The sequence below is a fragment of the Heloderma suspectum genome, chromosome 2 (genome assembly GCF_057233095.1).
Source record: "Heloderma suspectum isolate Gila_16-S chromosome 2, 16-S_ref, whole genome shotgun sequence".
Lineage (NCBI taxonomy): Eukaryota > Metazoa > Chordata > Lepidosauria > Squamata > Helodermatidae > Heloderma > Heloderma suspectum.
In genome coordinates, this window is record NC_139459.1 from 191,067,990 (window position 1) to 191,084,711 (window position 16,722).

Genomic DNA, 16,722 nt, shown 5'->3' on the forward strand with positions numbered 1-16,722 from the left:
TCCTAGTAGGGCACCTCTGTGAAGGAGTGCTAACCTCCAGAAAAGGTCTCCTTGGAGAAAGCTTCTCCTCAGGAAAGGGAGCTTTGCTTACTGCAGCTGAGCTCTGGGTGGGGTCCAGCTGGCTTTGGGCGTAAAAGCCTTTACTGTAAACGTAGCCAGTGTTGGAACATCATTGTCTATCCAGTCTCTGTGGTGTGTATCTTGCCTCCTAACTGGTGCCCTGTGATTGATTCTCGGTTTCCTGACTTTTCGGACTGCCTAATGACCCTGCTTCTGGACTGTGTTATGTACATGACTGTTTTACTGTGCTTGTGACCTCTTGCTTGTTATTTTGACCACTTCTGCTGTTGCCTGATCCTCTTTGTCTGACTACCTGTGTTCTGATGTCTGCCTGGATTTAGACCACCTCTGTTGTAGCCTGAACCCCACTGGATAGCCACTCATAGGCTTGAACATTTCCTGATTTCACTGCAGTTAGAGTTTGCTACAGTCAAAGTGGGACAAATAGTACCCAAGACCATCCAAATGTCTTGGCTGCACCTATGGCAGAAAATCCCAGCAGTACCTCTTCCCTTCCCTAGCATTAAAAATACAACAACACATAAAATAGCTATCATTTGCTGTCTTTTCATGACACCCAAATCATCACTGCGTGAGGCAGCCACCTCACTCTCCTTAACAGTAGGACCTTCTCAACATAGGGATTTAGCCGCATAGCATAATCCTAGGCAAATTTTCTTGGAACTCCCACTACATTCAGTGGTGTTTACTCCTAAGTAAAAATGGAAAGGATTGCAGCCTTAATTATGTACATGTTGACATTTGGCTGGTTCTATGATTTTAATATTGACATCTGCCCCAAGGATAAGCTATATGCAATAACTACATGTGCCACCTGCAAATTTAATGGGAGCTAGGAAGTGTGAGAGAGCCATTCCTTAGATCAAATGCACAGCGTACTTTCCCCATTTGATTTTACAGGGGCACACAAGCAAAACTGAACCCACGAAATAAAACAAAAAAAGACCAATTAAAATTAATGTGTCATCTATGTAAATAACTTTTTACTTCTTCTTTGCAGTGCCATAAAAAGTAATTACCAGAAAAGATATGTTTACTCAGAATTATGTTTAATGGGTCATCTTCTCAAGTAAGTGTGCTCAAGGCTGCAATCCATGCACCCTTGAAATAAAACCCATACAGTGGGACTGGCTACCAAGTAAACAGGATCAGGGGATCGGGCATTTAAGCTGCAATCCTATTACTAGAGAGTACGTCCCACTGAGTTCACTGGGAGTTACTTCAGAGTAAATAGGCATAGATTCCACGGGTACAGTGTTGCTGACTTCAGGCCACCCTGGCTTAAATCGATCTGCTTCTGTTTCAGTGGGTTATGTAATCTGAGGTTTGGGCATGGACTTCTTTGACTGCAGCTGATATATTGGCATGGCCATCAACTCCTCCAGCTCAACTGGGGTGCATTACTCACTGGAGTTGTTCACACAATGGTTCTGAACTGTGGCTTGGTTGTGGAACCGTGGGTTAGCATGTTGTCTGAACGCAGCATGTTTTCTGCAGGGTGGGTTATCATGTTGTCTGAATGCAGCCAGGGTGGCTTGTTAACCATGAAGCATGGCTTGATAACCACCCTGAACAACCCAACAACAAACCATGGGTTCTCAAGGTGAGAAAATAAGCCACACTGCATGGTTAACAAGCCACCCTGGCTGCGTTCAGACAACACTCTAACCCACGGTTCAACAAATAACTTACGGTTCAAAACAACCCACACTCAACCACTGAGTGTAGGTTAGTGTGTTGTGTGAACAGCCCCAGTGACTGCAAGGGAGGAGGAGGATGAGCAGGAGTAGTAGTATCGGCCAAAGGAAGGTGCTGAGGCCACAGATAACCCAGCCAGAAGAGGAGGATGGTGTCAGTGGTGTAAAACTTGGACTGATTTGGAAATGATTGTACATCTTTTGACAGCAAAATGGGAAATTGCTCAAAGAAATGGCAGGGCAGGAGGAACAGATTCCACATCCATGACTGAATGTCTGCTTACTGTGTGCGGCATGATTTATATAATTCAACTATCTAGTAATATACAAGTCAGAAAAGGTAGGTAAGTGGATAATACATGAATTTGAAAATGCGCAATATTCTTAAAGTTTTGCAGTGGTTAAAAGATAATATGCCACCACATACATTGTTAAAAACCTCAGTGAATGGTTTATGGAATTATGATCCTACAATTTCCCTTTTTCTTTCCAAAAATGTAAGAGTTAATTTCCCCAGAAACCGAAGTATGTATAAGCTAGGGAGCTGCAACATTGCCTATCTGAGTTCTAGGTAGCCCATTGGGCACGTGTTTGGAATGGGATAGGCGGAGTGCTGGCTTCAACCCTAGATCCTAGCTGTGAAACGTGCTTAACCCAAATAGGAGACAGAAAGAACATGCAGCAGTTTCTTATATAGGAGATCAAGAATGTGAATAGGAGGGTATGTAGGAAACAACCTAAGGCTACAGAGATACCCACAAAAAGGCACAAATAGACATTCCAGGGGAATGTTACATGAGCAGAGCTTGGAGCAGTATTTATTTGCATTTATATCCCACACTTTTGCCTTTAAGGAACCCAAGTCGGTGTACATAATCCTCCTCTCCATTTTATCCTCACAACAACCCTGTGAGGTAGGTTGGGCTGAGAGTCTGTGACTGGCCCAAAGTCACCCAGTGAGCTTCCATAGCTGAGTGGGGACTAGAACCTGGGTCTCCCGGCTCCCAGTCCAACACTCTAACCACTACACAACACTGTCTCTCTGGCATTACACTGGCATTACCACTCCTTCTGACATGTTTGGTCTGATTTGATACATGAGATCATTTTAAAGTAGGAGTGGGCAACTTGTGGCCCTCCAGATGTTTTGGCCTACAACTCCCATCATTCCTCACAATTGGCTATGCTGGCTAGGGCAGATGGGAGTTGCAGGCCAAAACATCTAGAGAGCCACAAGTTGCTCACCTGTGTTTTAAAGCTTACTACGCAGCAGCGCTGCTGATGGTGAGATCTGCCATCCAGTGTCATGTTTTTCAAGTCATTCAAGACCTTGTGAGATCTGGACCCCTTAGTGACCTGTTGTGGCAAGTTTGCAAGACATTTCGTTAATGAAACCACTCACATCTTCACCAATGTGGACTCTACATGGGTTGTAAAGTAGCCTCATCAAGTGGCTCTCATTGAAATGACTTAGATGAGTTTCGCTTGCTTCAGCCTGAGGATTTGGTCATGGCCCTTGCAGATGTCCGTCCTTGTACACCTTTGGGTTTTTAAATAAATTATTATTACATGTTTATTCTGCCCTTCTTCCAAATACTTCAGCGTATCATGTGTGGTCTTCTCACCTTGATTTTATCCTCACAAGCCGGAAGATGGCAACTGGCCCAAGATTACCACAAGTGTCATGGCTGACAATGGCTCAACATTCTGTCCACTATGCGACACGGTGCCCAACTTGGCTGATTCAAGTTTGCCAGGAGAGGATGGCCTGTTCTGGAAAGTACCTTTCTGAGGGGAGATTTTGAGGGTTACCAGCTGCTGCTTTTTAATACCACCGTGTATAAATGCCAAGAAGCACCCAGCGGTTGTCATGTAACAATATCAAATGCGCAATTTATTATGTAAAAGGTAAAAATGTGCAAAAGCAGCACTCATAGGCCCATTTTAAACTGCACATTCTATATTGTTAGACGGCAATAGCTGGGTGCTTCTTGGCATTCATGCGTGGCATTTTGCAACTGTTGCCTTCTCTTCTTTTGTTTTACTTTTTAACACTAGACATTTTCATTATTAAACAAACAAACACCCTCATTCTTGTGTCAAAAATTTAAACCAGCTTTTTGGAAAATACTTAAGTGGGATGATCCATCGACTAGCCCCATATTAGCTACAGCCCTTCCCATTTTTTTAATCTGTCATTCTTTGGTGGGGGCGGGGGGCTACTTCCAAGCACAGAGCTCAACCATGAGAAAACAGCTTTATAAAAATCAGTGGTTTTAAAGGTAAGCATGGGCAGGGGAGGGCTCAGCTCCTTCCCCTCCCACCTGTCCAGGCTGTGATTTAAAGCTCCCTCCCACATCAACCTGTTTTGTAGGGATTTGGCAGCAACTTGATCCTGATATATGGGGCTGCTGCCATCATTTCAAGTCTGAGCCTTAGACAAGTATATCAGCGAGAAGAGTTTTAGTTTAACCTTCTCCCTGGTGTCTAGATTTCTATTTGCAGGGGGAAGTGTTCAGTCATGCCATCCCCCCCTTGCAGCCCTCATACAATCTGAAAATAGCCTGACCGCATAATCTGTCTCTCTTTTTTAAAACTATATTTTTATTGTAGTATTTTTCATTTTTACAAATAGAAAGAGCTAAAAAATTACACACACAACAAATGGAAGAGTTGGCTGAAGAAATAAAGAATATAGCTTCAGGTACATTAGGGTGCAATCCTATGCAGATAGGCGGCCGCCTCCAAACTCGGAGGTGACTGCCTATCCAATGCTGGGTAGGAGAAGCATGGAGGGGATCATTCCCTCCGCACTCCTCCTGCCCTGCATTTTCAGCTAGACAGCCACTTTTACCTGAGTGGGGACTAGAACCTGGGTCTCCCGGCTCCCAGTCCAACCCTCTAACCGCTACACCACACTGGCTGACTGGCATTACATTACCTGCTGTCTAGCCACAGGAGGGCGGAGTGGGGGAGGAGGCTGCTGGACAACACATTGGATGCATCATACAGGCATTTCCACCCTCCCCGCCCCAGAACGCCCCGTTTCGGTCGCTCCACACTCCTCTTGCGAGTGCAGAGCACAGGGCTTCTCTGTGCTGCCTGTGAGGAAGTGCAGAAGGGGGGAAGGTCAGTTGACCTCAGAGCACAGGTTCCAAGGTCGGTTCCCAGAAAACAAGATATCCTATGGCCATCTAGCCGCTGACTGGCGGCCATAGGATTGCTCCCTCCATGGCTATTAGTCATGATGGCTATACATTATCCAGATTTGGAGGCACCATGCCTCGGTATACTAGATGTTGAGCAACACAAGCAGGAATGGTCTATCACACTCATGTCCTACTTGTGGACTTCCCATAGGCATCTGTTACCCATTGTGGAAACAGAATGCTGGACTAGATAAGTCTTTGGTCTGATGTAGCACGGTTCCTCTCATGTTCTTATATTCTTAATGGCATCTATCAGTCAGATAAAGGTGGAATATACTAAGGGATCGGACCACTCCAGAATGAGTCATGTTGCACTGAGGAATTGTCATTAATGTAAAAAAAGATGTTATGTGTTTTTAATATTGTTTTCTGGAGTGGAGGCTTGGATACTTAAGAAGAGCAATCTGAGGAAAATCAAATCCTTCGAAATGTGGATATACCAATGCACGTTGAAGATGCCGTGGACTGATCGAGTAACAAATGAGAATGTACTATGTAGAGTAAGCAAACAAACAGAACTAATAAATACCATCAAGAGAAGAAAATTACAATATGCCTTGGTCATATTATCTGAGGTGAAAAATATACCATACTATGACTTATTATGCAAGGGAAAACTGAAGGAAAAAGATCAATGGGGAGAAGACAAACATCATGGTTAAAGAATTTGAGGGAATGGTTTGGCTGTACTTCTATACAATTATTCAGAGCAGCGGCATTAAAACTAAAATAGCTGTATGATAGATCTCCGATAGGAGATGGCACAAGAAGAAGAAGTCATATCATTATGATCTTCAGGCTACAATATTATCTGCACAAGAATTACTATTGGCTGCATGATTCTAATTTCTCAATATGTCCATCAGAGCTAAGCTTCACAGTGTCTCATACCAATGTTCTATAACAGACCACTTTTTTTCTGACATTGGAATGTTGCCTCTTGCCTAGCACCAAGTAATAAGCTATTTTGTGCCGTTTCTTTTAAGGTCTTTATTTGTATTTATTGAAATGTTCATAACACCACCTTTTGGCAGTGTAAAAAGAAAAAGAACAAGAACATGAAAACCAATTTAAACCAGATGTTTAAAAGGAATTATTTTTTAAAAAAAGTTTTAATAATTGTGCTTATTTCATTGCAAATTTGGTTCCAGAACATCTAGAAAACTGAGAGGTACCAATTTGTTTAAATTACATTATTATTAAGGCAGTGCCTTGATGTGTCACGGTGGGATGCTAAGGTATGGAGTTATGTCCTGTCCACAATTTGCGAGATGACAAATTAAAATCTTGATGTTTGAGAGGGCATTTGGGATAACTAATAGGTTATCTGATCATTCAATTGCTTTCTTGCTGCTGCTTATCATTGCCCACCTTCACTGTCTTTTTAAGGATTATCCTAACACCTTGACTCCAGATCTCAGACTCCATTTTGTCTAGAGAGGTTAACTAAGCATAGGCACTTTTCAATCTCAGAAAAGTATGTTTTATTATGAATACGAAGCTAGGGTCCTGAGAAGCCTGAATTAATGGCTCTTCCTCTCTTCCTCCTAGCAAGTCACTATTGCCTAGACTAACATAGCTCTCAGGGCTTTCTTGAGGTAAAGATTGGCAATTCTGGGAATGTCATTTTGCTGTCTGGCTAGAAATCAACTTTGTGGTGAATTTTGTCTGGGTTGCTTGGAGTTGGTGTTTTTTTTTTCTTCCTTTTTACACATTGACCTTTTAGCAAGGTAATTTTGGGCTGTGATAATAAGAGGAAGGTACGTTGCACCTTGACTTTTCTTGAACTTCAATGTGACCGCTATAGAATGATCTACTGCCTGCTTTTCTGCATTTGGGAGTCCGTTCCAGCCCTGCTCACATCTCTTACCCTGGGCCCAACCCTACATTGATCCCAGTGGACCCTACAAGCCACCTTATCAAGTAGCTTTAGGATGTTGATTTTCTGCCCTTTCATATACCTTTTGTATGTGAAATAGGGGAGGGGAGTACACTATTTTATCCTTCACCTCCAACAGTAAAATGTCTTAGGCCTGCTTAAAAGCAATTATATAGGGCTTGTGTCCAGCTGCTCTTAAAGGTAGAGTAGCGATTCTGTGTGATGGTGGTGATGGGGTCAGAATTTAAAATAAAGGAAATATGGTGTGAATGCTGGTCTGGACACAGCTTGATCCGCTGAGGGAGGCTTGCTTCCTTGTAGGTGGACAGAGGATCACAGTCTTCACAGGCAGCATAAATAAATTGAAAGTTAGGGCTGGGTCTTGCTGTGTTGCTGCTGTAGGTGAAAACTGATTTTGCACCACCCTGCATCTTTCTAGATGCAGCAAATGTTTTTCCCAGCCATAGGCCCCTTTTGCCATAGGAAAAATGTGTAGGGACATGTTTGCTCTATGCAGCTGTATAGATGGGAAAGGGGCTGAATTTAGGGAGGCCTCAGTACCTTGCCTGGAAGGGAGGAGCTGCCTACAGCCAGTTGGATGACTCAAAATTCAGCAGCCTCAACACAGAAATTGCAGCAGGCAGAAAAGAAAGGGCCGGCAAAGGAGAGGGTTCTGTGCTCTGTCTGCAACCAACTGAAGCTGAGAGGCCTTCATTTAATCAGGTCAGTCACTGACACTCAACCAGTTCTGTATTGCAAGTGTATGTTTTGCTTAACGCACTCAAGTCAGGTCTTGGGCATAACCCTTTGCAAAAATCGGGCAATTTTAGTGTTGGTGGGGCTTTGTTTTGCAATATGAGGGACAAGCAGAAATTTCTCCAGTGCCATTTTTTAGCCCAAAGGCAGGATATATAAAAAAAATATAAATCCAACAGGTGGCACTTTTCTCATCCCTGCACCTTCATGCTGGGGAAAAACTTCAACTGCTGAATGTCTGCTTCTCCCCCACCTCTTAAAGGTGCAGAAGCCTTGCCTGGAAAAAAAAAATGGCAACCTTAAAAAAGAGGAAAATCAGCTGGCCCACCAATGAAGCAGCGTAAGATGCCTGCACCAGGTGGTTGAGCAGGAGGAGTGGCGAGGCCCCTGCTAGGAGGCCCCATCACAACAAGCCTCCAGCAGGTGCTCTGTAGAGCCTCACCAGCCATTCTCCCACAGTGGCACTTGCCACAATGAGAGAGCGGCCAATGCGGCTCTCTAGAGCAGCTGCCCACCCTCTCCTTCCCTCAGCACATGCAGCTGGAAGAAGCAGCTGCGGAGGTCTTGCAAGACACATGCAATCTCCCATGAGAGCCCTGCAGCCACTGCTTCCAGCTGTGTGGTTCTCCATAGAGCTGATATGGTGGCAAAAGTAAAGGTGGTGGGGAAGGGTAGTTAGATGGCACAATGCGATGGCAGGTCTTTTCTCTTGCCTCAGGTGATGAAAGGCCTTGTGTCAGGCCTGAAAGTCCCTTCCTTGTGAAATCTTCACAATAACCCTATGAGGCAGGCTAAATTCTGCCATGGTGACTATTCAAAAGTCTCCCAGTGATCTTCATAGTTGAGGGTGGATTTGAACTCTGTTCTCCCTGGGCCTGATAGATACATATGCTCTCAGTGCCCTCACACACTGCTATCTTCTTCCCTGCAGGCTCTAGCCATGTGGCTCTACCTGGCTGCCCTCTTGGGCCTTTACTTCCCTCGCTGATGGTACCGGGAGAGGCAGACTGTGGAGAACCTCGGAGACAAATATGTCTTCATCACCAGCTGTGATTCTGGCTTTGGGCACCAGCTTGCCAGGCAGCTCGATGCCCGGGGCCTGCGTGTGTTGGCGGCCTGTCTCACGCAGAAGGGGGCAGAGTGGCTGGGAAAGGCTGCCTCGGAGCAGCTGAAAACCACCATTCTGGACATCACCAGCACAGAGAGTGCGGAGGCAGCAACCGAGTGGACAAAATCATGCACAGGGAACAAAGGTAACTGGCTCCCTCTGTTTCTGTTGTGCTCTATCTATGCTGTGTTTGAGTGGGGCAAGTGACACTTAAAACATTAACAAGAGCAGCTAGGGTTGCCAACTGACCAGAATTAGGCATCCTGCTCTGCTCTTGTGCCTTTGACAGCAACTCGATCTGAGAAATCTGCATGTGAAGCATTTTTTGGCATCAAGATAAATATTGCAACCTGCTAATGGCTATCAATCAAGCCACTGTTAAAGGCAGAGACACAGAAAGCCAAACTACATATGAACACAGGAGATTAAAATTAGTCCTGTGCCGAACCCTGCCCCCTGTTTTCAGGAACTTTTTCTCTCCCTGAGAAAGAGGCCAGGAGTTATTCCTGAATGCCTATTGGCGAGGGCAAGGTCACATAGTCTCCTGCGGGTTCGGGAAGAACTGTTGGCTGGAGAAGAGGCCTGGGCTCCTGCAAGTGCAGGGGGTGTTTTTAAAAAAATAAAAAATAGAAAGAAGACCCTTAAAGAATTGCCTACATTTTAAAAGGTATATGGAAACCCTGTCCCCTTCCCCAAGAGAAAATTATCTGAAATTCTTACCCCTCCCAGCCTCTTTCTCCAGAGTTTTTGTTTTTCCCCCACCCCCACAAAATCCTGAAAATGGAAGAGTTGAAAGTTTTGGTGTAGCGCTAATTAAGACGTTAACACATTGAAGGGGGATTAGGCCATTGCCTGGTGGACTAGGCTATCAGTAGTTACTAGTCATGATGGCTATATGTTACCTCCTGTATCAGAAGCAGTATGCCTCTCAGCATGAACAGAAGGGTACTATTGCACTCATGTCCTGCCTGCGCGCTTCTCATGGGCACCTGGTTGGACACTGTAGGAACAGTATGCTAGACTGGCCTTTGGTATTATCCAGCATGGCTCTTCTTATCCTCTTATAAGAGTGGATCCCCCAACATTTAGTTTTAATTTAATAGCAGCTCTTTAGCGTTTGTTTTTCCTGCCTGCAAATACCATGTCCACTTTCCTCAGCATGAGGAGAAAGACATGGGAGGGGGGAAGAAGGTGGCAAAAAATGTTGCAAAACAGATTCTACAGTAAGAGGTGCACCACGAGATTGTATCGCAGGTATCTTTATAGAGTACAAAAAGCGCAGGCACCAGAAAAGTTGTCATAAAAACAGTTTGGGAAACAACCGAATATTGAGGGAGAAATAGTGTCAGCACAGTGGGCAGGGGGTGGGGGGATTGTGTATCCCACGCAGGAGTCAGATGTTAGAGTACCAGAATAAAAGGCCAGTATAGATTGTCCCTAGATCTTACACATTTTATTGTTTCCTGTTGATTGTGGTTGGGGAATTTCTGTATCCATGGTGGTGGAAGAGAGGCTTTCATTACCAATTTCTTTTCATTATCTTCACTAGCAAAATAGCTATTGAAAAATCCTTATTTAAAAGAAAATCTGATAAGGTACCCTTTGCAAAACTGATTGTAAACCGCACACCCCATCCTATGGCAGCATACAGGGAAATCAAGCCGTTACTGTGCAGTCAGACGCCCAGTGTCTTGAGCAAATTTCAACTGCAGCATTAACCCCAACTTGCAGAGAAAGGTAACTGTGACGAAAAGACCATGGGAAAATGTGGGTACATGTAGCCTGAGATCTGAGCAAACACAACAGAGATTATATGCCTTTACTGTTTCAGTGGCATGGAGATTAAGATGGGAGCCTTAATTTACAATTGCCATGCACAACTTGTTATGGATTTATACAGTGGTGGCTGGTACCCATGGTGGCTGGTAGGGTGGAGAGAGGGTCCCCAGAGGCAAAGCCAACTACATATAGTTTGCTACCAAAACCTCCTCCCTTGCAAAGTTTAAATACACTTAAGCAAAGCATTACAATGATCTAAACTGAAGAGTAGTGTCTTATCTTGGCTCAGAAATGTTAGGTACTGTCACCCAATGTCTGGTGGGCAAAAATGGGTGTGGCTTCCAGCACCCCTTACAGCCACTCCTATTCTTCAGTTACACAACCCATTCTTTAAATATAGGACTTCTTCACATGGAGCTTTTATCCTGCTATTGAGATTGGTTACTTGCGGACGTTTGTGGGTCCTTTAGATGACATCATCTACCTCCAGAGCGTCTCCTGCACTAAATGACTTTTATTCTGTTGTTTAAAAGATCAGAGATAATGAGCTGTCAAATTACAGTGCTTGAGTTCCGCTTGAGTTCCCTCCAGGGAAAGAGGAAACTCTGCAATAAGAGGAGCTAGACCATAGCGCCATCTAGTGACTGTATAATGAAACATATGGAAGACTCAGATAAGGGGGAAAGTGCGGGGAGGAAGCGCGTGTAAAAGAAGTCTTTTGTGATCCTGCATTTAAAACAGAAGCAGAAAGCCCCATTTTAAATGCGGGATTTTAGGCTGGTGTAGACATGTTCAAGGAGTTTGGCCCCACAAAAACTCCGCCTTGAAAAAGTTGTTCTGAGCAACAACAACAGGGGGAGAGAAAGCTGTTTGGAGCAGCACACTTTGGTTCTGTGCTGCTGGAAAAGGTGTGTGGCTTCCACCACCCCTTTCAGCCACTCCACTCTTCCAGTTAGGCACACCACTCCTTGAACAAGGAGTTTGCCCCAGAGCTTTCAGCTTTCAAAGAATAGAATTTACTGACTGAAAAATACATTGCACTGCAAGGCTGCAAGCCTATGCACACTCACATGACAAGAAGCCCCATTGAACAAAGTGGGCTTACCTCTGAGTGAAATGCATTACAAGGAAAAATGGAAGGAAAAAGATCAATAGGAAGAAGACAAATATCATGGTTAGAGAATTTGAGGGAATGGTTCAGCTGTACTTCTTCTATACAGCTATTCAGAGCAGCAGCATCATAAACAAAACTAGCTGTAATTAATGATAGCTAACCTCTGATAGGAGGTGGCACCTTAAGAAGAAGCAGAATACCCTAGGAGGGAGCATGATAAGGGAGCGTTTGGGTGAACCCAGTGCCACATGAAAGCACCCATTTGCACTTGCACTCACATTTGTCTGGCCGTTGAGCCCATCTAGAGAAGCCACTCTGGAGCTGGAGAGGCCATAGGATTTCTCATATCCCGGCCTCTCCCCTTCCCTCCCTGTCCAATGAAATGCCCCCTTTTCCCTGTCTCCAAGGCCGCTTTAGCAACTTTGGCTAGCAGCCAGCTGCTGTGAGAGGGCAGGGAAGCAGGATCAGAATTCAGAGTCCCCCTCCTAGCAGTATCTACAGTCTCAGGAGGGGGACTCCAAGCAATCCTATGTTGCCAGGGATGCTCTTCCAGGGGCAATAGGATTTCTCTCTAAAGGTGCAATCCTATGCATGTTTAGACAGAAAGAAGTCCTACAATTCCCAGCATTCCCCAGTCAGCAGTGCTGGCTGGGAATGCTCGGAGTTGTAGGACTTTTTCTTTCTAAATATGCATGGGGTTGTGCCCTACATGTTTTTTATTACTAAATATTTCAGAATGTTACTCATTCAAGAGGAAAGCTTTTTATCTAAGACCAGTGGCTTGCTCAGCTCTTAAAGCTGACCAGCTTAAAGGTACAAAGGCACACAGCTTCTGATCTTATCAAGCTGATATATCCACACATCACAGCATATTTGTACTTTCTTCTGAAGTATAATACCTCATATTGAGATCTTCTCCAGTATAACCTAGTTGTCCCATAAATTAAACATATTCTAAAGGTGCAATCCTATGCATATTTAGATGGGGAAAAGTCCTACAACTCCCAGCATTCCCCAGCCTAGGGAATGCTGGGAGTTGTGAGACTTTTCCCTGTCTAAATGTGTATCGGATTGCTCCCTAAGACGTTGTTATTAAACATTTCTAAGAGATTTAATGTAAACAAGGAGATACATGTATTCCTTGGATAATACAAATTTAGTTTAATTTTTACTGCTATTGTATCATAATACCAGTATATCAACCTTATGGTATCTACAAATCTCTTAACACAACATTTATTGACTATCAGTTATTGACTCCTAACTGATGAGAAAAATATTAAGTAGCCTTTTGACCTTGATTGATAGATTGACTATACAATGAACTTCAGATAAGCTTCTGAGTATAAACAGTAACTGCTCATCATCTGCTATTGCTCATCATTCCTCAAATAACCCTTAAACCTGAGTGGTTGGGTTTTAAGTGAACATTTTTTCATTGCTAATAGGAATTACCTAGACTACTATGTGAATTAGGTTTATATAAGTTATTCATTCTGAATGTGTCTTGCCTTAATAAAGTCACTATTTTTAACTTATTCGTATCTCCAAATTTTTAATTATGTCTTAATAACCATTTTCACTTTACTTGGCATGTCATAATACGGCATCTTATATCATTTTGAGGAAGATGAATTAATTCCTTATTCAGTAACCTTCCTCAACCCATCCAGAAACACTAAACCTTTTTGGGGTGGGGGACTGGATTACTTCCCCCATACCCTCCATAGGCTGGTTGACCAGTGGGCATTGCCACACCCTCTGATATCATCCAGGCCTGCCCATTTTAGTTTGTCTCTGTGCTGAGAGAGATGACTAAACCAACATTTCTCTTAAAGGCTTTGTCAGAGGGACTTTGTAATGACCTTAAGTCTTCTCTTTAACTTTTGGGGGCATTATCCTAGGATATATATCAGCATATAGAGAGACCAGCATATAGAGAGACCACAAGTTTATATGTGGCTATGTACAAACTTTAAAAAATGATAAACATCCAATTCTTAAGATAGGTGGGAATCTAGAAAGATAACACCATCTCTGAATATGTTCATCTCCTCCTTGCATAGGGCTCTGGGGCTTGGTAAACAATGCAGGTATTGCTGCTCCTATGGCTCCCAACGAATGGCTGGCCAAAGAGGACTTTGCAAAGGTGATCAGTGTCAACCTGCTTGGGGTGATCGACGTGACGCTGCACATGCTGCCCCTGGTGAAAAAAGCCCGAGGGAGGGTGGTCAACGTGGCCAGTGTGGCGGGAAGACTGGCATGCTATGGAGGAGGTTACTGCCCAGCCAAGTACGGAGTGGAAGCCTTCTCTGACAGTCTGAGGTAAAATATAGCTCTGTAGCTTTCCCTTTTGCTTAAGTGGCATTGTTGTTTTCCCAGTTAAATCTGAAGGAAGTACATACACAGACTCAGGTGTTCTGAGCTGCAGAGATTAATAGCAGATTCTGGGAAATACAGGTGCTGTGAGGGACTACACCAAAGATGTCCCAGAGCCATAAGCAGGTATTTGCACAGCTTGAGATAAAAGTACCAGACCCAGGTTTTACACATATATGAGTCGCAGGAAGCTTGCTCATCGATGTGTCAGGGTCCTGAGGAAAAGAAGGTATAAGTAAGCTCTTCAAAGCTCATCAGAGATTTGATGCGTACCTATTGGTTCAAGCGTTCTAATGGTATCTTACCTATGGGACTCTTTACCCATGAAGACATATCTGGCCACATTGCTTGATGCCTAGCAGAATGGTTAAGGGTTCTTAATTTTTAAGGGTTTTTAAGAAGCCGACATCTGTTGTAGGAATCGTAATTAAAAGGTTGAAAAATATTGTATAAAAAGGTAAAGGTGTCCCCAGCCAGTCGTGTCCGACTCTAGGGTGCGGTGCTCCTCCCCGTTTCTAAGCCGAAGAGCCAGCGCTGTCCGAAGACGCTTCCGTGGTCATGTGGCCGGCATGACTGAACACCGAGGTGCACGGAACGCTGTTACCTTCCCCGCCGAGGCGGTACCTATTTATCTACTTGCAATTTCTTGCTTTCGAACTGCTAGGTGGGCAGGAGCTGGGACTGAAGACGGGCGCTCACTCAGCACAGGAGGATCTTTGTATGCCACCCTGAGCTACTCGGAGGAACATAGGAAGCTGCCTTATACTGAGTCAGAGCCTTGGTCCATCTAGCCCAGTATTGTCAACACTGACTGGCAGCAGTGGCTCTCCAACATTTCAGGCAGGGGTTTTTCCTGCCCTACCTGGAGATGCCGGGGATCGAACCTGGGACCTTCTGCATGCAAAGCAGGTGCTTTTAATCACTAGGCTACGGCCCCTGAGCTACAGAAGGGTGAGATAAAAGTGTAATCACAAAATAAAATCAATTCTATATACACACACATACACAACTTTGAAGAGGGAACTGACATTTCTCTACCTCGACCTGCAAAACTTGAACTACTGGCATCAAGTAGTCTATCTAAAACCAACCACCGCCACCACTATGCAGCATACAAATTCCTTCCTATTGGTGATTTATTATTGTCTCCATATAGCACTCATTACTGTGCCTCAGGCAGCAAATTGTCTTGGACCAGCTCTGACTGCTGAGCAGGAAGGAATCTCAAAAGGTGCAACTTTAACATGGGAAGAGAGAGTCCACTGCTAACTGCAACCGCACAACCCTTGTGCAAGTCTCACATTGCTCACATTGCCATTGCCTCCCCTTACACCTGAGCACAGCCAAAATTGACTAAGCAGTCTAGCATGTGGGAGAAGGTCCCTTGGACCTTTGAAGGAGACAGTCAAACCCAGCAACCAATTTGGAAAAATGATATTACAATCTTAGACTCTTGGGAGTAGAGGGGAGCATCATAGAGAGAAAACTAGAAAGGTACAATAAAGTTAATCAGAGGTCCCCACCCTCTTTGGGCCCATGGGCACATTTGGAATTTGAGGGTGTTGTGAGTGGCATCACAAAATGGCTGCCATTGTGGCATGTGCCCATTCAGAAAATGGCTGCCATGATGGGTATGGCAAAAAATGTCTCTGTTAGAAAAGTTGGAACTGACTATGCTCCAGGCCTGTGTTTTGGGGTGTGGTTCCAAGGTAGATGCCAAACTGAGAACTGTATGAAGAAGTAAACCAGCTATTGTTTCATCGTACTGGTGTAGGCTACCTATGTTACAACTTACATACCAGGCAGAGACAGAGATGTGTCTCTCCCATGCATGGCTCAAATGAAGACAATCAAAGACACACACATTTGCGTTCCTTATTTTGGCACGTCTTAGTCTACGTCAAGATTTATGTAGACTAAGACGGCGAAAATAAGGGGAACGCAAATAGCGTAGCGTCCGCTACGCTATTTACATTCTCCTTATTTTCGCCGTCTTAGTCTACGTAAATCTTGATGTAGACTAAGATGTGCCAAAATAAGGAACGCAAATGGCGGCGGCCGTGGCCGCCGCCGTTTGCGTACGCGTGTTGTTGTTGTTTTTTTAAGTCAGCCGTGATAGGCTACGTAAACATTTACGTAGCCTATCATGGCTGACTGCAGGGACGCAAACGGCGGCGGCTATGGCCGCCACCATTTGCGTCCCTGCTAGCAAGCAGCTGGATGTCCGGCTGCTGGCGGAGCCGGCTGGCGGCTCCGCAGAATCCCTGCGGAGCACAGCCGGCTGGCCAGGATTCTGGGGGGGGGGGGACGGAGCGCCTCCCCCCCCATCCAGGATTCCGGGGGGAGGGACGAAGTGCCTCCTCCCCCCACCATCAGCATAATCCGTGAAAGGTAAGTGCCTTTCGTACATCCCTATTCAAAGGCACCAACTGCTTATTATTCAAGGACTATGTCATCCACTGACAAGAACTTTGCACAAATTGACAGAGAAGCCTTGGCTGTTATTGCAACAGTCAAAAAGTTCCACAACTATCTCTATGGCCATACTTTTGAATATGCACGGACCACAAGCCTCTTCTAGGAATCTTCTCCCCTGCTAAGCCTACTCCCTGCATACTATCACTCCACATGCAGCGTTGGAGCATTCTGCTCAATGCTTATGATCATACACTTGTCTACAAGCCAGGAAAGGCAATGGCTAATGCTGATGGATTGAGTCG

At 44.6% G+C, this 16,722-nt stretch overlaps 1 protein-coding gene across 1 annotated transcript; it reads left to right on the forward strand.

The window, feature by feature from the left end:
• The first annotated feature begins 8,562 nt into the window (after positions 1-8,562).
• On the forward strand, positions 8,563-13,952 carry LOC146353643 (retinol dehydrogenase 16-like). Its single transcript, XM_084836929.1, is given in 2 exon segments — positions 8,563-8,875; positions 13,690-13,952. Coding segments are annotated over 2 exon segments (576 nt in total).
• Positions 13,953-16,722: the final 2,770 nt, after the last annotated feature.